The sequence below is a fragment of the Zootoca vivipara genome, chromosome 12 (genome assembly GCF_965207765.1).
Source record: "Zootoca vivipara chromosome 12, rZooViv2.hap1.1, whole genome shotgun sequence".
NCBI classification, from domain to species: Eukaryota; Metazoa; Chordata; class Lepidosauria; order Squamata; family Lacertidae; genus Zootoca; species Zootoca vivipara.
Window position 1 is genome coordinate 14,877,999 of NC_142595.1, and position 24,482 is coordinate 14,902,480.

At 46.2% G+C, this 24,482-nt stretch overlaps 2 protein-coding genes across 2 annotated transcripts in view; one reads left to right on the forward strand and one right to left on the reverse strand.

The window, feature by feature from the left end:
* NT5C3B (5'-nucleotidase, cytosolic IIIB) lies at nt 1-14,299 on the forward strand. Its single transcript, XM_035134990.3, has 9 exons — nt 1-401; nt 2,479-2,577; nt 3,395-3,464; nt 4,300-4,346; nt 4,578-4,663; nt 4,971-5,060; nt 6,440-6,602; nt 9,936-10,136; nt 12,574-14,299. The coding sequence occupies exons 1-9, from the start codon at nt 399-401 to the stop codon at nt 12,709-12,711; spliced, it is 897 nt and encodes a 298-aa protein (XP_034990881.3). The 5' UTR covers nt 1-398; the 3' UTR covers nt 12,712-14,299.
* Nucleotides 14,218-24,482, reverse strand: part of FKBP10 (FKBP prolyl isomerase 10) — a 21,555-nt gene continuing 11,290 nt past the window's right edge. The window contains exons 7-10 of the mRNA XM_035134991.3: nt 23,780-23,969; nt 22,625-22,767; nt 21,250-21,413; nt 14,218-19,027 (exon numbers count right to left, since the gene is read on the reverse strand). Coding sequence (XP_034990882.1) covers nt 18,845-19,027; nt 21,250-21,413; nt 22,625-22,767; nt 23,780-23,969 — 680 coding nt within the window. The 3' untranslated portion in view covers nt 14,218-18,844. The remainder of the gene's footprint in view (nt 19,028-21,249; nt 21,414-22,624; nt 22,768-23,779; nt 23,970-24,482) is intronic.

The following is a 24,482-nucleotide window of genomic DNA, read 5'->3' on the forward strand; positions in this document are numbered from 1 at the left end:
AGCTGCCGCGCAGCTGCACGCCAGAGCGAGAAGGTTCGGTTATCGGCATCTTGCAGGCGGTAACTCCGCCCGGGGTGGGACTTAGGCGGGGTAACCCCCCCCCCCAGATGCCTCACCCCCACGCCGGGGGGCGGGCGGAGTGGGGTTTGGGGGCGGGAAATGCAGCGAGCAAGCCGGCCGCGATCGACGAACCAGCTTGGAGGAAACCTCTCCCCGGATCTCAGCCAGCCGCCGCCGCCGCCGCCAAGAACTCGGCCCAGACACCCCGAGGGGCGGAGTCGCCTGCGAAGCCCAGCCCAGCTCAGGGAAGAAGACCTCCCTCTTCTCCGGCTTTCTCCATTCTCGATCCCAGTTACAAAATTCCTCGTCGTCCGTGAACGGCTTGCTGGGCGAAGATCATGGTTAGATCTTGGGGAAGGCGGGCGGGAAGAGGAGGTGGCTTTGCTAACGATGCGCTTTTTTTTTTTGTAAGCGTCCCCCAAACACGAGGTGCTTTAATTCAAGATCTGTGGGGTGTTTTTTTTAAGCTTTTGGCTGCAAAGCAAATTGCACAGCGCTTTCAAGCGATCTCCCATACCACCGGCTATGAATGTGCTAGTTTTGTAGGGTGAGGTTTGGGAAGACGGAAGTGTGTTGGTTTTTTTTTTTTAATTATTATTATTTGCGGTGGGGGTGGGGTGGGGAGATGTAGAAAATCCACTTTCTGAACCAGAACTGGTGGGAAGGGGATGCGGCTTTTGGAGGTTGTCCAAACAGAGTATGGGGTGTGTTTATATGACAGAGTTAGGGGCTGAACTTTTCATAAGGCGGGTGCTTAGTATGAAGGAGGTGGTGGGGGTGGGTGGGGGTCCAGGAAAGCAGCTGTTTGGGGGGGCGTGAGTTCCCCTTCTTTATTAGGAGGTCGCCAAACACTGGAGGGAGCTGTGCGGATTCTGTATCAGGGAGACAGTTGTCAGGAGCAGCTTTGCTTTGCTTATGATATTATGGTTATGTAATCCTTACAACAACCCTGTAAGGTAGGCCAGTATTGTTTAACCCCACCCCCATTGCAGACAGGAGAGGTGGAGGCTAAAGCCGAGAGAGGGGGGGAGTGGCTTGGTCTCTGGGGTGGAATTGTGGGGGGTCCGTGACTGGGGATGAGAAGGGGAAAATGATCGTTATAGGTCTTCCCCCTTGGTGAACATCGTGGGAGATTTAAAACAGAACATACTAAGGATGAATACTCTAGGTCAGGCACCCCCAAACTCGGCCCTCCAGATGTTTTGGGACTACAACTAGGGTTGCCAGACTCAATAGAGGACAGGACCTTTCTGTGCCTTTAATTGCCCTGCTCTCTTTTGAGTCTGGAAACCTTAAAGAGAAACCAGCAGGCCCTTTGTTTTAATTTCCAAGCAAAGGGTCTGCTGGTTTCTCTTTAAGGTTTCCAGGCTCAAAAGAGAACAGGGCAATTAAAGGCACAGAAGTCCTGTCCTCTATTGAGTCTGGCAACCCTAGTTGTAGTCCCAAAACAGCTGGAGGGCCGCATTTTGGGGATGCCTGCTCCAGGTGCTTGTTCGTTGGTGAACTGGGGAGTGGAGGAAAAAGCAAGGAGCCTTTGGAAGTAGAGGTTGGGAGTCCACTGCCTTCCAGTTGTTGATGGACTCCAGCTCCCATCAGCCCCAGGCAGCCTGCCAATTAAATAGTCAGGGATAGTAGACGTTGTAGTCCCGGGGTCTTTCAGGGAAGGCTGAAGGTCTTGGAAGGAAGTGCAGGGAGGTCCTTGGGAAGTGGAGGGTGCGTGGTGGAGATGAGATATGCTGCCCTTTTGCAGGACTGTCAAGAACTGGGCGGGGGGGCAGGAACTGTCTGGGGTCGGCTATGGGGAGAGTAAAGCCCGCAGGCGAGGATTTGACTTGCTCTCTTCCCTATGCCAATTTGTCTAAGTCCCTCAAACCCTTTGAGGCTTTGAGCTTCTCTGCAATGTTTAAGAACTTGACTCCTCAGAGTAGCAGCAAGTTGTGCAGAAAGGTACCCACAAACACACCTGTGTACACCATGCTTGCATTTGGGGATGCTGTGGGTGTATTTGGACTTTGGGTCTTTCATCCCAAGGAGGTCAAGTTAGCCCCCTCTCTCTCTGTTTAACTTTCCATCCCAAAGTGAAGACTTTCTTATTGGCCCGCCGAGATAATTCTTATTCAGCTGCTTTTTCCCCCTAGGCTCTGCTGTTTTTATTTATTTATTTTTAACTGTAGTTTTATATTTATGCTGACCTTTATAGAACACGAATGCTGCATAGCACTTATACGCTCCTCTCTTAACAATGTGTATTATTTGCATGTCATTTATATGTGCTGCTTTTTCTGTGCTAGGGGCTCAATAACGGTATTTGCTATTGGGGGCCCTAGTACAGAAATGTAGCACATACGAAATAAATAAAAAATAACAGAACACGCAAAGAGCACTGTTGAAAACGTCACGTGCTGTGTCTTTCCCTAGGTGCCCGAGCTGGAGAAAGCGACCGTCCGAATGAAGGATCCTGAACGTGTAAAAAATATAATTTCAGCCCTCAGAAAAGGTGGAGTAGGAAAATTCCAGGTGCGTGTTCCTGTATTCATCTGTTTGTCTGCTGTTTGTTGTATCCTTAATTTATCCCTCCCACATATCCTCTTCCCAGGGTGAACCTTGGAACAAATTTTTACCTCAGGCGCTGCCTGGCTTTTGTCTTTGTCTATTTACTAGTGAAATTTACAAATGACGAGAACAGCATGGGTTTAATTCAGTGCTCAGAATGTTTAAGCATGTAGGTAACTGTGAAGGCCTTAACATTCTGCACTGAGAGAGCCTTCTCCCTAAAGTTGTTTCTTGGGAAATATGGCAATTTGGGGGTCATCTGGATTTCATGTGAAAATTCAGGTTCCTCAAACAAGTTCTGTTAATGCTTTCAGTGAAGCACCGATCATCGGGTGGAATCACCTGATGCGTAGAGATTCTATCTTGCCTTACCCCAGGCATCCCCAAACTTCGGCCCTCCAGATGTTTTGGACTACAATTCCCATCTTCCCCGACCACTGGTCCTGTTAGCTAGGGATCATGGGAGTTGTAGGCCAAAACATCTGGAGGGCCGCAGTTTGGGGATGCCTGCCTTACCCCCTCCCCAGCTGATAGGTACTGCGAATAGTCCCATAGCCCACCAAACAGCAATTGGGCAGGCTGAAGAGTTGTGCTGGGGAGGAAGGCAAATGGGGAGATCCTCTTCCTCCACATTTAAATCACACTCCATGCAGGAAGTATGCCCACCTGAGATTACCTGAGACTTGATTTCTCGGTTCCCTGAATCTGTAGTTTGTTGGGCTAGGCAATGAATCCCTTGTAATCTCTCTCTCTCTCTCTCTCTCTCTCATTTTCTCTCCAGGTCATTTCTGATTTTGACATGACTCTGACTCGGTTCGGGTTCAACGGTCGGCGCTGCCCTACTTCCTACAGTGAGTCCAGTTTTGGCCCTTTGCTAGTTCATCTTTCTCCTGTAGAACACCAATGACTTCTCTCTCTCCCTCTTGGTCCCTCCAAGCCTTTGGGACAGTCCGCAAATATACTGGCCTATTCCTATCTCTTTTTCTTAATGGTGACATGGACCATTCATAACGTAAGAATATTATTCACAACCGTGAGCAGGGCAGTGGGAGTAGTGGAAGACAGGCAACAACAATGAACTATAACGCTGTTCACTGCTCCTGCTCAGGCTGCACAGAAAAAAGCATTTGGGTTCCTGAAATTCATTCCAATTGTGCCTATAAAATATAACTGATAGAATTCTACTGGGTGGGGTATTTGTGTGTGAAAGCAGTCCAGATGCCATGATACTCCAGGTGGTGGAGATGTCAGGCACCATCCTGGCGCCCAGGCATCCCCACTTGGTCGCAAGTGGTCAATAGCCAGGTGGAAAATGCGCCTGGCGCCTGGCTAACTTCGAACACTGACCCCAAATGAGAGTAAACTGATTCAGAGTTATTTGCAGGTGGTAGCTGAGTAAATATTTTCACATGTGGTGGTCCTGGGAGAAGCTACAAGAATTCTGGAAAAACAGTATTTTACACAATTGGGCTTATCACGGGTCAGATACTAGATTTAGATCTCGGGATGGTGTTATTTTCCATATTTGATGAGGGGAACCAAAACGTTACTTTAAAAAAATGTATACATGACAAAAAATGATAATTGTTATCGTGGTTAACCAGACCTTAACATAATATGGTATTTATAGAAATGAATTTGATATTTGGAATTTGACATATATATTTTGTGTGTGTGTCTCTTCAGATATCATAGATAACAGCCGGGTCATCAGCGAAGAAGGCAAGGAAAAAGTATGAGCTTTCATATCTTGGCATGCTTGGAAGTCTAAACTGACTTGCTAGTTCCCATTCCCCCCCTCCCATGTCCTCCTAATATGATGGGGAGCAGGATAAGCAGTTGGCTCTCCCGCTCCTAACCAGAACCTCCATCTTGGAAAACCTCCACCTTGAAATGTGCGTGTTTTATCTTCTGACAAGCTAACAACCTCCCCTTCCTTTTCTTGATACTCGGAACTGTTCCAGCTAAAAGATCTGCTCCATCATTACTACCCTATTGAAATTGATCCCTACCGGACTATGGAGGACAAGTTGCCCCTTATGATAGAATGGTGAGTATTTGTGTCAGAGGAGGTTATGTTTCCTTAACGGGGAGGAAGGGTGCTTTCTTCCATTAACACCCCCCCAACTCCGTTAACAAGAGTTTTGAGGATCTTAAAAGGGATCTGGGGCACAGACACTTCACCTGAGACAGGTCTGATCTGTGGCGGTCAAGCAAACATAAGATATCTTTATTGTCATTGTCCCCTTGTGGGAACAAGGAATGTGTCTGGAGAAACAAACGTTCTGTAAGCTCAATAGATATGTCCACAGAGGACTCCTGGTCCCTGAAAGAGCAGGTGTGTGTGTATGTTCCAGGTGGACGAAGGCCCACGACCTCCTGGCCCAACAGAAGATAAAGAAAAGCGACATCGCCCAGGTTGTGAAAGAGTCGGATGTCATGCTCAGGTACAAAATTTGGATGTCGGGTGCAAGAAGAGGGGGGCAGGTGGGGTGGGGTGGGGGAACAACTTTATTTTTGTGGTCTGTGCCCTCCTCTGCCTCAACCCCTCCTGAATTTGCTGTCAGGGCAAGGTGGGATTTTGAGACACTTGAAATTGAAGTGTGCTAGTGTGTTCCAGAGATTGAGGGCTTGCTGATTTTTCACACAATGAAACACTCAAGGTCTTCTGCCTGCTGGACACACAGAATGCAGATATTTCAAACTTGTGCAGTCGTCGGCCAGCTTTGGCAAGGAGAAACATGGCTGTGGATGGGGAGATTTGAGAGAGAAGCAGGACTGGAAGCTATAAATGAGGGAGAAGCAGCCAGAGCCTGAGAGGTGCTTGTTCTGTCACAAATGATAGCATTTATAGATCACTAGCTGGCCCTGCACGCGTTTCTGTGCGTTAGTCTGTGAAATGGAGGGTAATAGCCCCCCTTCAGATCCCCCTGAGCCTCAGAGTCCCCATGTTTTACAGGTGTTATGTTTAAACAGGGGTATCCCTCTGAATCGTGGCATAGACTCCATGGGGAGTGAGGGGTGTAGGAGGAGGAGCTGAGGGAATAATGCCACTTGAGGGCGCTGTTTTAGTCTGTGGAAAAGCAGGTTTGTACCTGTGCAGGTATGAGATGTGAGGCATCCGAGGTTCTGCAAACGCTCGGGAAGTGGCATGGATCGTTGTGTCCAAATTTCAGGGCGATCGGTCAAGCGGTTACCGAGAAAAGTGGAGCCCACACTTTCACCCTTTTTACATTTTTATATATATAGATGTTCGATGTAGTCAAAGCATTTCACATTTATTAATATTTAGGCTAGTAGGGTAGGCCAGTTTTATTATCCTTGTGGAAGGGGTTGAGGAGACAGATGCTTACCTAAGGATCTCTCCACACATTCCTTTTTTGGTGTGTTTTTAGTTAACTGCACAATTAGGATCTAAATCATGATTACAAGAAGTGTGTCTCATGCATGTACACTAGTTGGTGATCTAGGACTGATGGCGGCTTCCTACTAGTCGAAAGTGGGTTTGTCCCATGTAACGTGTGCCCTATCCATACAGCAAGGTGGATTTTCAAGGCAACTGAAATAATAAGCAAAAACGTTGTGTTAAAATGATTGCCAAGCAAAACGTTGCGTTAAAATTATTGCTTTAAATCGAGTTTCCCATTGTTGTATTGTATATTTTTTTTAAACCGTGCATACGAATTGGCTAATTTAATCACTGCAATATTTTGACTGTGTTCGGACATTGCAGTAAGCCGTGGTTTAGTGAGCCATGAGTGGAAATAGCCGTGTGTGTTTCACCATTTCAGTCGAACGTTACGCTTCCTCTCTTTCTTGCATTCAGAGACGGCTTCAACCTCTTATTTGACCAGCTTCACCAGAACAAAGTACCCCTCTTCATCTTCTCGGCAGGTGTGGGTGACGTGCTAGAGGAGATAATTCGCCAGGCTGGGGCGTTCTATCCCAATGTCAAGGTGGTCTCCAACTATATGGATTTTGACAGCAGTGTGAGTTGAGCCCACTTCACTTCCCCCAACTCCTATCTGCCCTGGCATGGAAGCGGTGTGCCAATCTGAGCACCGTTTGTGTGGGGCTTAGAAAGGTTTGGGATGGTATTAATAGGAGGAGGGAAATGGAATGCATTTGTGTGCCTTCTGGGGTCAGCCAGAAACTCCCAGGCTCTACCAGGATGAACAGAATTTTGGTTGCGGTGATAAAACGTATTTATAAGAGACTCAGTCCTAGCTCTCATTGAGCCATCAACACAACCAGCCTCTCTGGAGCTGTGGAGCCTGGGCTATGTTTTAGTGTTCAGCAGGGACCATGGGCAAATAAATAAGCTGGATGACAGCTTTAAGTGCATATGGTGGATAATTTGTCACAAAGATGACTGAACAGGTGCTATAGGACATATTCATGTTTACTATACATCCAGGTGAGGAATCATTTTGCTGTATAATATAATAATAATAATAATTTATTATTTATACCCCGCCCATCTGGCCGGGTTCCCCCAGCCACTCTGGGCGGCTTCCAACAAAACATTAAAATACAGAAATCAAACATTAAAAGCTTCCCTAAACAGGGCTGCCTTGAGATGCCTTCTAAAGGTCTGGTAATTGTTGTTCTCTTTGACCTCTGGTGGGAGGGCATTCCACAGGGTGGGTGCCACCACCGAGAAGGCCCTCTGCCTGGTTCCCTGTAACTTGGCTTCTCGTAGAGAGGGAACCGCCAGAGGACCATCGGCGCTGGGCCTCAGTGTCCGGGCAGAACGATGGGGGTGGAGACGCTCCTTCAGGTATACTGGGCCGAGGCCATTTAGGGCTTTAAAGGTCAACACCAACACTTTGAATTGTGCTCGGAAACGTACTGGGAGCCAATGTAGGTCTTTCAGGACCGGTGTTATGTGGTCTCGGCGGCCGCTCCCAGTCACCAGTCTATCTGCCGCATTCTGGGTTAGTTGTAGTTTCCGGGTCACCTTCAAAGGTAGCCCCACGTAGAGCGCATTGCAGTAGTCCAAGTGAGAGATAACTAGAGCATGCACCACTCTGGCGAGACAGTCCGCGGGCAGGTAGGGTCTCAGCCTGCGTACCAGATGGAGCTGATAAACAGCTGCCCTGGACACAGAATTGACCTGCGCCTCCATGGACAGCTGTGAGTCCAAAATGACTCCCAGGCTGCGCACCTGGTCCTTCAGGGGCACAGTGACCCCATTCAGGACCAGGGAGTCCTCCACACCCGTCCGCCTCCTGTCCCCCACAAACAGTACCTCTGTCTTGTCAGGATTCAATCTCAATCTGTTAGCCGCCATCCATCCTCCAAGGGAGGATTTTAATGTTTAACATTTTATTATGTTTTTGTATATGCTGGAAACTACCGAGTGACGGGCAAACCAGTCAGATGGACAGGGTACAAATAATAAAATTATTATTATTGTATCATCAAGTAGTTGTCCACCAGTGCTGTTTGGACAGTTTTGGAGTTTATTTACACTTGCCTGGTGATGAGGGTACTTGAACCCTTGGAGGTGTGCTGTGACATGTTTGCTAGGCACTTTGAAGGTAAAATCACTAATCTCTGTGATGACTTAGACTCCATATTTGTGACAAATTTGGATGAAGTATCCAATGCAATGTCTAGGCCAGTTTCGTGGGATCAGTTTAAGTCGTTGAGGCCTGAGGATGTAGATAAGGTGCTGCAGAGAAGCACCAAGGCTTTGTCCATTCAGCATCTGTGCAAGACTTTCCTTTTTTCTATAATTTTTATAAAATTTTCTGTTTTATATTTTAGAATATTAAACTGTTTTTAATATTCGGTTGGAAGCCGCCCAGAGTGGCTGGGGAAACCCAGCCAGATGGGCGGGGTATAAATAATAAATTATTATTATTATTATTATTATTATTATTATTATTATAGAATATTCATTTAACCAACCTTAAAATATCAATAACTTCCCTTCTTCTCTTTCCATGGTTCATTTTACAAAACAGAAATCCCTGCATATTTTATATAAACTAAACCATTCAGTATTCCATTATCACATCCATCAAAACTTTTTTTTCTTAAAAAATGTTTAGGGCTACTCTCATTTTCCTACTCATATTGAAATACTGCCCCTAGATGAGGCCAAACTTAGATTCGCAAAATGTTTAGGGGTATGTGTCCCTCTGCATTCCCCCTGAGAGATAGATATCTTTATTTCGGCTATAAGCCCACAGAAATAAAAATAAATCAACAACATAAAATGTGCATACACATTTCTGATACATAAATAAAATGTAACTTTAAAATGATTACACCACCACGTATAGGGGGCGCAATCTTTCAATATCACATATGATTACTGATAATAAATCAAATAATGTGTTAAAATATCAATAATCGTGGAGCATTCCAGTCCCCCTGAAAAAAAGCACTGATTACATCCATCAGAACTTATTTACACTGTTGAATTTATCTTAATGCTGCCCATGTTTTCAAATAAACACAATTTCCCTCCATATTTATCCAATAAACATTTCCCAATCTTCTTTAAATGTATGTTCTTCTTGTTCTCTTATTGTCTATGTTAGCTCTGCAAGCTGCACATTTTCCATCAGTTTAAGTTGCCAGGGAATTCCCAGGTGTTAAGAAAGATTATTTATGCATGCCACTACTGCAGGGGTCAGCAACCTTTTCCAGCCGTGGGCCAGTCCACCGTCCCACAGACCATGTGGTGGGCCAGACTATATTTTGGGAAACAATCTGAATTAATTCCTAAGCCCCACGAATAACCCAGAGATGCATTTTAAATAAAAGCACACATTCTACTCATGTAAAAACACCAGGCAAGCCCTACAAATAACCCAGAGATGCATTTTAAATTAAAGGACACATTCTACTTGTGTAAAAACACGCTGATTCCTGGACCGTCCGTGGGTCGGATTGAGAAGGCGATTGGGCCGGATCCGGCCCCTGGGCCTTAGGTTGCTTACCCCTGCACTACTGCATCTGGTGTTTTGTTAGCCCCCAAAATGGAAATTGAGCAAAGTCCCAAGTGAAGACGAATGGCAACTTAAAGACTTTCCTTTTTCAATGAGCTTTCTAAGAGGAGATTTCTATTTGTGTCGGATCTTTGAAGCAGTTCTGTACATGTGATTGTTTTAACTGTTTTTAGATAGGTGTTTAATGTTTATTGCCTGGATAAGCTTCAGATGAAATGATTCGTAAATCGAAAAGGACACTAACGACTCTGAAGTAATTTACTGCTGAGTAGTTTGGCCGCACACAAACGCAACACAGAAGCTGCCTTATCTCTGTGACTCTCGTTTATCTCATTTGTTTCTGTGTCCTCCATGCAGGGAGTTCTGCGAGGTTTCAAAGAGCCCCTCATCCACACCTACAACAAGAACAACACGGTCCTGAAGGATACAGAATATTTCCAGCAGCTGTGCACAAGGACGAACATCTTACTCCTTGGAGATTCCATGGGCGATCTCACTATGGCAGATGGCGTCGTTGATGTGGAGAACATCCTCCGGGTTGGCTTCCTGAATGACAGGGTGAGTTGGGATTACCCAGCTGGACACAGCTGGCTGTGGAAGGGCTGGGAGACAAGGCGAGATGGCCCTTTTGGGTGGCAGACTTGGAGAGTTGGGAAAGTGGCCAGCGGACCATGGAAAAAATCTTGCCCCACCCCTTCTTGTGCTGCCAACAGAGGCTTGATCTACAGAAATTAGCAGAACGAACCATGGATATATATATATAAAGGGGCCCCTGACCATCAGGTCCAGTCGTGTCCAACTCTGGGGTGCGCTCATCTCGCTCTATAGGCCGAGGGAGCCGGCGTTTGTCCGCAGACAGCTTCCGGGTCATGTGGCCAGCATGACAAAGCTGCTTCTGGCGAACCAGAGCAGCGTACGGAAACGCCGTTTACCTTCCCACCGGAGCGGTCCCTATTTATCTACTTGCACTTTGATGTGCTTTCGAACTGCTAGGTGGGCAGGAGCTGGGACCGAGCAACGGGAGCTCACCCCGTTGCAGGGATTCGAACCGCCGACCTTCTGATCAGCAAGCCCTAGACTCTGTGGTTTAACCCACAGCGCCACCTGGGTCCCTATATATATATATATATATATATATATATATATATATATATATATATATATATATGTGTGTGTGTGTGTGTGTGTGTGTGTGTGTGTGTGTGTGTGTGTGTTGCTGGAGGAGACTCTTGAGAGTCCCATGGACTGCAAGAAGATCAAACCTATCCATTCTGAAGGAAATCAGCCCTGAGTGCTCCCTGGAAGGACAGATCCTGAAGCTGAGGCTCCAATACTTTGGCCACCTCATGAGAAGAGAAGAGTCCCTGGAAAAGACCCTGATGTTGGGAAAGATGGAGGGCACTAGGAGAAGGGGACGACAGAGGACGAGAGGGTTGGACAGTGTTCTCGAAGCTACGAACATGAGTTTGACCAAACTGCGGGAGGCAGTGCAAGACAGGAGTGCCTGGCGTGCTATGGTCCATGGGGTCACGAAGAGTCGGACACGACTAAACAACAACAACAATTATTACCTGCAGATCAAAATTGGTGCTAAAGGCATCGCTGCGGTGGCTGATTATAAGACAAAGCAGTAGGCAAATATGAAGATTCATTCAAGTGGCTAAACAAAGGAAGCACACAGTTTTCTTGCAAGCCTGCAGTTCTCATTCTCAACGGTGACACCCCCTTTTCTTGGATCTTTTGCTTTTGATATCTGAATGCATTCCAGAATTTGCGAGAACTGCAGACTTGCAGGAAAACGGCACACTTTGTAACAAACAGTAAATCTAACCTTGCGGATTAATTTAAACCAACCTTAAAACACATGTTCTGGTGCAAGGCTGAACTAACAGTTAGGTTAGAGGTTACTGGCTCCTCTGGGGTCATTTTGGGTGATGAAGACCAGGGTGGAAGCAATAGCTGATCTCCTGAGGATCTTTGAAGTAACTTCAGGCTAGAACACCGCTTGGAAACCACTGTAACAACACTGTGCTAGCCAATGCTGAGTGCCTGTAAGACCTATTCATCCTCCCTATGAAGATGACCCAGAAACTACAACTAATCCAAAATGCAGCAGCTAGACTGGTGACTGGGAGCGGCCGCCGAGACCACATAACACCGGCCCTGAAAGACCTACATTGGCTCCCAGTACGTTTCCGAGCACAATTCAAAGTGTTGGTGCTGACCTTTAAAGCCCTAAACAGCCTTGGCCCAGTATACCTGAAGGAGCATCTCCACCCCCATCGTTCAGCCCGGACACTGAGGTCCAGCTCTGAGGGCCTTTGGGCGGTTCCCTCCCTGTGAGAAGTGAGGTTACAGGGAACCAGGCAGAGGGCCTTCTTGGTGGTGGCGCCCACCCTGTGTAACGCCCTCCCACCACATGTCAAGGCGATAAAGCAACTACCTGACTTTTAGAAGACAGCTGAAGGCAGCCCTGTTTAGGGAAGTTTTTTTGTTTGATGTTTTATCGTGTTTTTAACATTCTGTTGGGAGCCACCCAGAGTGGCTGGGGAAACCCAACCAGATGGGTGGGGTATGTATGTATGTATGTATGTACCATGTTTCTCCAAAAATAAGACACAGTCTTATATTTATTTTTCCTCAAAAAAACACACGGTGGCTTATTTTCAGGGGATGTCTTATTTTTTTAAAATTAAGTATGGTACAGTTTAACCTACAAGGTTAAACTGCCTATCACTTTGGCTTATTTAGGGAGGCTTTTAATGTTTAACAAATTCGTGTATTTTAATGTTTCTGTTGGAAGCCACCCAGAGTGGCTGGGGAAACCCGGCCAGATGGGCGGGGTATAAGTAATAAATTATTATTATTATTATTATTATTATTATTATTATTATTATTATTATTATTATTATTATTTTCGGGGTATGGCTTATTTTCGGAGGAACACGGTATGTATAAATAATAAAATAAAATAATAATAATTCCTTCCATGCAGGTGGAGGAACAGCGGGGGAAGTACCTTGAAGCCTATGATATTGTGCTGGAGAAAGATGAAACACTGGACGTGGCAAATGGCATCCTTCGTTTTGTTTTGGCCGAAACGGCCCAAGCTACACAGCCTACTTGCCCTTGATGAGAAGCTGCCAAGAGATGCTCCGTATGTTTACACTGCGGCAAGATTCCTCCGTTTCTTACTGCCCTTTGCTATGCCATAGACGCATACCAGTTCTCCCCGTTTCTTGCCATTGTCAGTATCATAGATCATTAAAACTGAGCCGAGCTGACATGTAGCCCCTTCTCTCAACCACCCTGTTCCTTACTTAAAACCCAACCCTGGCTGCACATGTGGAATCGCCTTGCGGTACATTTCTCTGCGGACCAAAATGTAGAATTTGCGAGGAAGCAATCGGGACTCTAAAAGGCAAGCCCAACGCTTGAAGTTTCTCCTTGGGGTACTGCTAGATTTAGTTACGAGGACAAATTTCCAGAGCGAACCAGCTGCATTTTGAATCGCGCCAGGTCTATGGCAACTTTCAGGTTTGAGTTCCTGCTGGTTTCTTGCTCGCAGCAGGCTGATGGTGTGAAAGGGGTTGTGGACTCCAAACTGGGCTGTTTCCACCTCCTTGTGGCTTTGCCGCATTGTGCAATCCGATTGTGCGCATAGCGATCGCTTCATATAAGCAGAGAACACCCAGATTCCATGTTCTGGCAGTGGATTCTTGCAAAGTTTTGCTGCAGGTTTGCAGCCTGCTGTCTGCTAAGTGTGGGCCAATGCAATTTCAGCCACTCTGTTTCTCTGTAAGCCACATCATCCCTGGCTCTCCTATGGCTTTCTCTGTTGCAGCAGCACTCGGACAGTAAGGGCATTGTCTTATTGTTTTAAAAGGACACAATTTGTGTTTATTCATATGCCGTGTTCCCCTGCCCCGCTGCATGCGAAACATCTCTTAAAATGAAAATCTAAACAGAATAGGGGGTGCCACTGGTGAAATTAACTTTTCAGTCAAAGCACAAGCCAGTGATTTAAGAGGACATGAATGTTCGTCTGCTGTATTGAACCAATCTGATAAAGTTGGAGGTCTTTGGCAGAAACTCAGGCCTGTAAAGTTGGGTAAAATACCTTGGCTATACTCTTGGCAGGTGTTCAGCAGCCTAGCTGGAATCCTACAAGCTTGAGGTAAATGTTTTGTTTGGGTGGAACCGGTGTGAGCTGGTACAATTTCAGTTTCCTCTAGGAGTGCAACTGTCGTTGCACGCTGGACGAAACAAATGTTTACCTTGGGTAGGTTTGCCCTTCAAATGCCAGTTCAAATGTGTGGTAAATCATCTTTTCAAAAGATACCTTGTTTGTTACGGGGGGGAGCTTAATATGATTGGAAGTTTGAAAGCCAGGTTGAATATTCATCATTGAGACAGCACAGTAGAATGGGATATTCTTGTATGAGTCATACAAGACAGTTTTAAATAAGAGCAGGGGAATGGCATCTTCTGAGCATTCAATCCACCCCTTAAAAAGAGATACGTTTTGACAGGGTTTCTTTCGCACTATTTTTGGTTTCACCTTTCACCTGCCCATTTTTTTTTTACAAAGAACAAATCACCCCTCCCAGTTTTCTGCACAGAATCCAAGAACATTGAATTGTTTGGGTGTGTTTGTCTTTATTATTCAAAGGACATGTAAAGATAATAAAACAGAGATTTCCTATTTTGGAAAAAAAAAATATGGTATGCATATTGCTTGCCTGGCTGCTTTAATCTAAATTCTTTTTTCTTTTTCAAATACAACCACCACCACCACAATCTGCAAAGAAGCTTTGAAGTACTCTGTAACCTTTGTAAGATGGGATCTTTGACCAAAACTTTCATGCCTCCTCCTTCTCCTTCAAGAAACCTGGATCCTGTCGGTTTGAGAGGGAGCTTACAATTGTGCTAGGAGTTCCTACCCATTGTCACAGAGCCACGGGTCCTGGAATGCTTTGAGCCGGGTTTAGGATATGACAAAGCAATTAAGCTCATGGCCTAGTGTGACGATAAAAATTTCTTCAAGCTCTTAAAATGGCCACACGGTTAAAACTATGCAGCTAAATTGCTCCATTCACAAGAGTTGCTGGCTTTTTATCCGGCACGGCCTCTGTGTCTTCAAGGCCTGACTGAAGTGCAGAAATTCAGCAAGCCAGGCTTTGCATTGAAAAGAAGAGCTTTGCCTGCTGAATAGCTGAATGTCCTATAGCTATTCTGAGGCATAGGAGCCCTGCCCAAAGAAGAAAGGGCTGGCCAACTTGCCAACACTCTTTGTTGCTTCTACTTCTCAGGCTGAGCAACCATACTCCTGATTTAGCAAGGGCACAGTTGCCCTGACCTTACACCTTCATCAGAGCAGTAGCAAAACTTCTTAAGAGCTTTTATAACCTACAATAGTTCGGGATAAAGTGAACAGATCTGGTTGCAGAACGCAACCAAAGTTGCACAACCAGCAAACTTTTTAAGGGGACAGCAACAGGGCACCTAACTGCTGTCTTTACCGCAACTGCACACAATATACTTGGTTGTATGCAGCCAGGATTCCAAGATGGCAGTAGGCGAAGACAAAATGGCCGCCACTGTTGCCTGAAATCTCCCTTGCTCTGCTGCCCCCGTTATAAAACGGAGGTGCAGGTGTGTGTGGAATAGGGAAATATCACAACCGAAAGAAAGCCAGCGGTCTCACCACCCTGTTCCGCCTTAACACTCAATCCTTGCAGTTAATTTAGTCAAGAGACAAATCGGAACAAACCAACCCCTCACTTCAATGGAAGGGTGTTAATGTGCATGTCTCACAAGCTGTTTTTTAAAATAGTAAAACGGGGTCTACTCATTTCTAAAGTTGGGGGTCTTGCGGCCCCCATGGTATTGAGGCTTTCACCAATACCATGTGCCCACGATGGCGTTTGCTTCCCAGAATGGAGATCAACCAACGGGAGAAAATGGCGACAGGCTATGCAGAGCTAGTCATATCTCTCTTGGATAGTAACCACAGCAGCAGTTGGGGGGGGGGCTATTACAGCTCACTGCATTTTTCAGTGTGGCTACAGCTCCCATATACTGTATGGTAAGGCCCAGCCCTGTGTTTCAGATTTAAGGTGTTTTGCAAGCCTTGAATGACCCCATTCCTTCCAGAGGTTTTGGGAGACCCAGGATTAGAGTCATAACATAACAAAAAACCACCAAAAGGAGAAGCAATGGGAAATGTTTGCAGGCGGAAATGTGTTACACTCACCTAAGATCCAGAAATGGTCAAGCCTTTTCTGGAACCCCACAATTGCCAAAAAACCCCACTGACATGCCACATGATGCAACGCTGAACAAGGTTGTGGGGCTGTAATCTCTTCAGACTGCAGATGGAGGGCAATGGTTTTTGAATGCTCTCCCCCTGTAAATTCACTGGGGACAGCTTTACTACACACAGGGTTGTTTTTAAAAATTTGTTCTTTAGTGTGGAGGAGTATTTTTAAAAAAAGCATTTCCCCATCTTCCCTCAATAGGTATTGGAGTCCAGAATTTTTCCACCTCATTTATCTCCACCAGCGCATAGGGCAAATGAAACAAACTGGTTGCAGTGAGTAAAAAGTGAAGGTGCAGAACTGCTTGGAAAGGTACAGGCAGGAAGGATGAGTTTGTTTAATGTTCAGGTTGAAGTAGATGGTATGTTTGTATTCATCGGTGGCTCTGTAAGAAGAGTTTGCTGTAAAAAGGCAACTGGCGTGGTATGTGGTTTGCAGAGCAAAACAAGGGCATTTTTCTTACCTACTTTATATCCAAAGTGGTCAGCTGGTCTGCATTCCTCTTGGACCTTTTAACAGGAGCTTGTCCGCAAAACCCCCCACAGCTGAGCATTTTCACAACCTGAAGAGAAAACCATCATCACCTGCTATGATTCTATTATAGAGGAGGGTGAAAGGTTGTTTTCAGCTGCTCCAGAGAAGTGGACACGGAGCAATGGATTCAAACTACAAGAAAGAAGATTCCACCTAAACATCAGGAAGAACTTCCCGACAGTAAGAGCTGTTTGACAGTGGAATTTGCTGCCAAGAAGTGTGGTGGAGTCTCCTTCTTTGGAGGTCTTTGAGCAGAGGCTTGACAGGCATATGTCAAGAATGCTTTGATGGTGTTTCCTGCTTGGCAGGGGGTTGAACTGGATGGCCCTCGTGGTCTCTTCCAACTCTATGATTCTATGCTATTGTCTGCCGCCGATCAAGCTAATGTTGAAACGCACAGATGCAGTGGGAAAGCCGAAAAGTTGGCAACCCCTTGCATGCTTTGACTAGCAAGGCAGGTGATGGAAGGCTGCTCCCCCCCCCTCCTTGCACTTAAATCTCCAGTTTCTATCTCAGCCTAATCATCTGAAGTAGGGCTTGTGGAAACAAGAGTGGGCATCATCGATGAATTCAGAATCCTCAGAAGTAGGACAACACTTGTTGGAAGGCTCATGAAAATGGAAACCCAGGTGGCACTTAAAAGAAACCCTGCAGTGTGCGTGATTGTGTGCGAGAGAACAAGACTGCAAGTAGCGGTTATGTGCACTGCACATTTTTTGGGTGGGGGCCGGGAAGGGAGAAGTAGAGCTTGGAATAAACGGTATTTGCTTTGCTTATGTTATGCTCCTTCCAAGATTTGCAGCTGAATGAACTTGGGATTTTTTTTTTATGTACGCAAGACGTCAAATCGGTGAGGAGAAGGAGGCAAGCAGGACTAGTACAGTGGTCCCTCGACTTACGAACTTAATCCGTTCCGAATGCACATTCGTAGGTCGAAAAGTTCGGAAGTCAAAATTCCATAGGGAAAAAAAAATCAGAAAAATTCGTACATCGAAAAAACCGCATTTAAAGCCGCCAACGGTTTCCGTTCGGATGTAGAAACATTCGTAAGTGTGCGGCCATTTGTCCTGTTCGTAAGTTGAAACCTGCGGATGTCGAGTAATTCTTAAGTCGAGGGACCACTGTATAGGGCAAGAGAGCAGTGCTTATTCCCTACCCTTTTGGCTGCAGGGAGCCCAGAGTCACTCATCTTAAAATTCCCAAGTCTGTCCTTTTAACATCTAGCAGTTGCTAAGCCATCTTAAAAAATACCAGTACCAGTTGCTGCAGAAATCCAGCAGGTATTTCTGAGAGTGTTGTTGCACTCTGGTCCTCCCTGCCTGTAGGCATCTTGCGAGAACAGGATGCTGCGACTAAATGGGCCACTGGCCTGATCTAGCCGGGTTCCTTATGTAGGCACAAGCAGCGATGAGGGAAAGCTGCACCTATTAAGAGTCCCGCCATCACAACTTGGTCACAGAGCTCAGCAGCCCCTTGGCCTAATCTCATGTAGTCCTTGAACTGATTTCAGAAGCCCTCAGGGGGCAATACGGGCAGCTCAGAACCACTACAAGAGTGAGCAGTCCTTTCCTCAGGAGCCTGCTGGGTGAGGAGGGAGACGGAGAGAGAAGCAGGGCCAGAAAAAGGAGGAAAGAGGGACAGAAAGAAAAGGATTTGGCAGAAAGAATGGAGGAAGCAGTGTACCCACTTTGGCCACACCCACTCCTGTCTTCTGCTCCGCCCACTGCCACTGCAGTCTGATTACATCAGAAGCAAGGCATCCCTTGACAGATTAAAAGGCTGCCCACGCACCTGCCATTCAAACAATATTGGAGCAGATGGGTAAACCTTATCTCCACGTTTCCGCTCCTCTCCTTTCTAGTTTTGCCCGAAAGAAAAACTTAATGCCCCATTCTTGGAAATACACTTAAGCAATGCATTTGTTTCGTTCCCGTCACACGTTTCGGGAATCCTTAATATAGAATTCAGCTTCCTCGATTTGGCAAGAGAACACACAAAAATCCAACGGGGTGTCTGTGTAATGGCACGCCTCCTGCTCACGACAATTTTGTTGCAGATCGGATGCCTGATGAAAAGGAAGGGCTTCAATAAATGGTGTGGGTGTGTGGTGGTTGCCTGGAAAGGCAACCATAGCAAGCGCTAACTCCCTGATTTTGGTATGTTCAAACAGGATCTCAGTTAAATAGTTCTCAAAAAAAGGGGAGAGGGGGGAAAAAAGAGCAAAGGTACAACATGTGGAACAAAATAGGTTTGCTTCTGTAGGTTCAGTCTCTTTAACTCAGGAAAGGGAGTTAGTGAGCATCTGGCCCTGCAAGGTAGGGGAAGAGGCACCAAACTGGAGTGCTTTTTAAAAAACAAAAACAAAAAACAAAAACAAAACAAAACAACAACGAAGCCCAATCCCAGAATCTTTTAAAGTTCCTCGTGTTTAACTTGATCCTCATCTGATTTCAGCTTCAGTTCCTCCGCTGTGATCTTCCCATCCTTATTCCGGTCTTGGTTTTGGAACATGTCAGTGACCACTTTTTCTGGGTCAGGGCCTGGCATGAGACGACCTTTGCCTTCAGCGATCTGAGCTTTGATGAACTCTGAGAACTGCAAGGGGGGGGGAGAGAGAAAGCACGGAAAGGATAAGCCATTTCCACTGGGGGGGGCGGCGGCGGCAAATGCATCCAACAACATGGAAAACACAATTTCAAGATACAGTGGTACCTCTACTTACGAATTTAATGTGTTCCAAACACACATTTGTAAGTAGAAAAAAATTGTAAGTCGAATCCCATAGGAATGCATTGGTAGAAAAAATTTGTAAGTAGAAAAAATCCTATCTAAACCGCATCCAAGATGGCAGACGGAGCTCCATTCGTAAGTAGAAACATTCATACGTAGAGTTATTCGTAAGTAGAGGTACCACTGTACCCAGCTCCTATGTCTGGCTTCCTTTATATCAGTCTCTTAACTTTCCTTTGCCTACTGCTTGCCATTTTTTTCAAGGTTGAGCAAGATGCTGGACTGATGGGGGGGGGGAACATTGCTAAAGGGGCATTAACTTGAGTGGCTGTGGATGACAACGCAAGAGAGGGACAAGGCAACTAGAAATGGGCTGCAGTGTTCACAGGCTGTGTCCTCTGCAGCAAGGCGAAGGAAAACCAGGTCCTTAATTGTGCTGTGAGTTTCCATGAGTATATCTCTACTGCAAGTTTCATGGGAATGCAGAGAAGCCAGAAGGACCCACCAGATGATGGGGTGGAGTCTCCTTTGGAGGACTTTAAGCGGAGGCTTGACAGCCACCTGTCAGGAATGCTTTGATGGTGTTTCCTGCTTGGCAGGGGGTTGGACTGGATGGCCCTTGTGGTCTCTTCCAACTCTATGATTCCATGATTCTATGAAATGCATGGACCCAGGTGGCGTTGTGGGTTAAACCACAGAGTCTAGGGCTTGCTGATCAGAAGGTCAGCGGTTCGAATCCCTGCAACGGGGTGAGCTCCCATTGCTCGGTCCCAGCTCCTGCCCACCTAGCAGTTCAAAAGCACATCAAAGTGCAAGTAGATAAATACGGACCGCTCCGGCGGGAAGGTAAACGGCGTTTCCGTGCGCTGCTCTGGTTCGCCAGAAGCAGCTTTGTCATGCTGGCCACATGACCCGGAAGCTGTCTGCGGACAAACACCGGCTCCCTCAGCCTATAGAGCGAGATGAGCGCCGCAACCCCAGAGTCAGACACGACTGGACCCGATGGTCAGGGGCCCCTTTACCTTTTTACAACCCTTTTCTACCCAAGTTGCTCCCCTCAAATCTGTAACACCTTAAAAGGGCCCCCATCTCACTGCAGGTTATGACCAAAATATTTAGCATCGGCTACACATAGCTGCCCTGGCTTCCTCTAGCAACCCAGTAACGTACAGATTGTTTTTGGGTGTGTGATGTAAAGTTGCATTTTTTATTTCACCATCGTTGCAGAAGGGAAAGGACTTCTATATATGATTTGTTAATTGTCTTATATGATTTATGCTGTATTTGTGATGTTCTGTTATGTTTTATTACACTATTGCTATGTCTTGTTTGTAAGCCACAGGTTCATATGAATGAAAAGCAGTATACATGTACAAAAAATCAAATCAAAACGAACAAACAAACAAGCAAACAGTCAATGGGAAGTTGGGCTACAATGTTTAATCAATTGGCTAGTTAGTTTCTTTTATGCTTTTCAGTTAACTGATACGATGCTCCTGATTGACCAGCTAACCAAATTTCTAAAAAGAAAAATATTTTCAGTGCAATGCTTATACAAACTGTAAATGGTGAGCACCATTGTATAGGCAGGGTTTCCTCTTCCAAGACAATGCCCCCAAGACAACACACGTGCATCTTCTTAAAATAAAAAAGTTTGCTTCTTGTTTCAAAGCTATTGTTTTTACCCGTACACAAATGGAATAAATTTTCCCTATTAATTTACTAAAACTCGAACTAACTACCGCATCGGCCTGAATATAAGCCACACTTTCCCCCCAAATTCTGTCCGTGAGAAGTTCAAGTATGGCTTATGTTCACAACCTTACGGTATGCAGCCAGGAGCCGCGAGGAAGGGAGCGGCTTATATTTGAGTATCCCCCCCCCCAATTTTAAAGGCGTGGCTTATATTTGGGTGCGGCTTATATTCAGGCCAATACGGTATTGGGTAGATGCTCTTACTCAAGTGGAACAAACAGTTAGTACAAATGGATCCAGCCGTGGATCCTGTCTTCCCCCCCACCCCACCCCCCAGTTCAGATCCTTCAGTACCAGTTGCACACTTTCTAATACGGAATGCAAAATCTCACCTCCTCAGGTGGGACTTCACCATCCTTGTTGAGATCCATGGCTTCAAACAGGTTTTCTGGTAGGTCGCTGTGCCAGACAAACAGGTATCCGTCTGGAACTCCTGGCTCCCGGTGTAGAAGCTCTAACTCAAAGTAGAGAACGGCACTTCCAGGTACACCCCGGGCTGAAAATGCAAGGTACACATATCAACAGGGCGAGGTCATCTATAGAGGCACTGGGTAGGCAGCATTGACCCGGAGTCAAAGCTAGGAGAAACCTATTGACAGGAAGTGACCTCGCTTCTTGACAGGAAGTCATATCAAGAGGGTTTAGCGACTATGTCTCCTCCTGCTCACTGTTTAATGGCATCACTAGGCCATAAAAGGAGCTGTATTACCACCACCTACTGGCTATAATGTTATTACTCCTAAATTATAATCATGAATTCAATTCACATAGCCTAGTTTCTCACAAGAACTTCTATAAAACCTGGACCTCTAAATATTTTTGTCCTGAAGCACAGCTCCCATCATAGACTGACAATGCCCATGTCATTAAGTTTGAACTACTCTTCCTTAGCATTTGGGCTCTGTAAATTTTGACTACTAATCATGGCTAGTGATGAGTAGCGAAAAAGTTTCTGTACGTTCTGTGCTAAAAAATGACAATGGTAAAACTCTACAAAAGGTGATGCAAATCATGCTAAGTTGCGCGTGTTGCCTTGCATCATTTATTTTCCTGCTAGTCATTGGGAAGACCACTCTGTCCTACTCTGGCTTCTGAGATTTTACCAGACAATGCATGCAGAGACTTCCAACCATACAGTGGTACTTCTGGTTGCGAACGGGATCCGTTCCGGAGACCCGTTCACAACATGAAAAGGCCACATCCTGAAGCGCCACATCTGCGCATGCACGTGATGCAATTCGGCGCTTCTGCGCATGTGCAAAGTACAATTTAGCGCTTCTGCGCGGAACCCAGAAGTAACCTGTTCCGGGACTTCTGGGTTTAGCACATCCATAACCTGAAAAGACATAACCCGCAGGAGACATACCGTGTTCCTCCAAAAATAAGACACTGTCTTATATGTATTTTTCCTCAAAAAAAACACGGTGGCTTATTTTCAGGGGATGTCTTAAACTGCCTATCACTATGGCTTATTTTCGGGGTATGGCATATTTTCGGAGTAAGGCTTATTTTCGGAGAAACACGGCAACATGAAGTATGACTGTATTTCTGCAGCCTTAGGAGCTAGAAAGTCACTTTAGGGAAAAAAGAACAAAGAAAGAAGGGACTCTCCTGATGCTGAACTCTGAGCCCAGTATCCATTTCTTCTGCTGTCCCTGTGATGTGGACTCTGAAAACAGCTGCTAGGGGCGTTGCCCACCGCCTTACCTCCACTTTCGCCGTGACCCAAATGGGGAGGAACGATGACAGAACGTTTTTCCCCCACGCACATGTTGAGCAGGCCGTTGTTCAGGCCTTCAATTATCTTGTTGGTCCCTAGTGTGGCTTCTTGAGGGTTTTCATAGTCGTGACTGTCAAGTGGGGAAACAGGGAAGACCATTGGAATCCTTGGAAATATGATCTGCAGGAATCTCAGAAGTGTGTCCGGGGACCTCTTCCCCAGAATCCTGCTCTTAAGAAAATCTCTCTCATATGCATGCACCGATTGGCATGTATATTCATTTTGCGTAATTTACTTTGCTACTCCCAGTGACGGGAAGGGGGAAATGTGCTGTCAGGTTTCAGTGAATTCCAATCCTCCCCACTCTCACGGCAGACAGCCAAGGAAGTTGACAAGGAAGCTCTTACCGAGTCTTTATTCAATATTCACAAAGTGAGGCCTCCGTACGGTGCCCCTTAGGTCAATGGCATTGCTCCAACCGAGCTCCTCCCCCTCCCTTCCCCTTACGGTGGCTGCCCGGGGCTAAATTGTCTCTGAGTCTTTTGCTCTTCCACTTTCAATGCATGCTGGGTTCTGGGAAAAGGAGGGTCAGAAATGCTCTCCAGTGATAACGCGTCTGCTGGCTGCTCTGGCCCTGTCTCCCCCTTCTCTTCTCCCAACACCTCCAAACTCTTCTGTTCATCTGTCTCTGAGCTGTGACCTTCCTCAAACCACTGCTGTAATTCAATACTGCCTTCCTCTTCTCTGGAAGGTTCAGGAGTTTCATCCCCCTCAGTCCAGTCCCTGACATGTGCTGATGTGGCAGCCGTGGACCCAGGTTAGGAGAATTCCCTAAGGAGGCCCACCTTAGTCTTAGAACAGGGGTCAGCAACCTTTTTCAGCCGTGGGCCGGTCCACCGTCCCTCAGACCATGTGGTGGGCCGGACTACGGTGAAATGGCCCAAGGGAGGCCAGAGGAGTGCTGCTGCCCCATCAGGTCGTCCACTACTTCCCTTTAGGTTACTTTGTGATAAGGCAATGTGGGTATTTGTTGACATTTAAATTCCTGCATTGCAGGGGGTTGAGAGCAGGTGACCCTTGGGGTGTCCCTCCCAACTCTACAATTCTATGAGATAAGCTGAACTCTTAAGCAAAAGACTCACGAGGAGAAGAGCTTGGTGCCATCCAGGAGGGAGCAGTTGTAATGGTAGCGAACAAAATCCCTGTCTTGGGTGGTGACGTTGCAGTCCGCAGGCCGGTGGATAGTCTGTATTTCCACAGGGTCTGTGGGATTGTGGAAATCGATGACGTGGACGTCGAAGATGAGCACAGCCGAGCCAGGGATCTTGTTCCCTAGGGGACAAGAAGGACAGACTTGGTTTTTTTGGGAGGTTTTAAAGAGTGAGGATGCATACACATTAGGCAAAAGTCCTCCAAGGGACACAGCTGACGAGGCAATTTGCAACCACTACTCGCAGCACGGAGTATGTCTCTGACAGTAAGAGCTGTTCGGCAGTGGAATTTGCTGCCAAGGAGTGTGGTGGAGTCTCCTTCTTTGGAGGTCTTTAAGCAGAGGCTTGACAGCCATATGTCAAGAATGCTTTGATGGTGTTTCCTGCTTGGCAGGGGGTTGGACTGGATGGCCCTTGTGGTCTCTTCCGATTCTATGATTCTACATTTCAGCAGTTTGCATGAGAGATATATTCCCCCTTCTAGGCACTTATTAGCAGTGTAGAAGGAGCACGGAGTATGTCTCTGGAATCTCTTGCCAGTGTCCCAGAATACATTTGGGGGCCATTACCTCCGTTTCTTTATGTTTCGTTGTTTGGCCCTGTGGTTTTCAGCCTTTATACCTTCTGGGAGCCC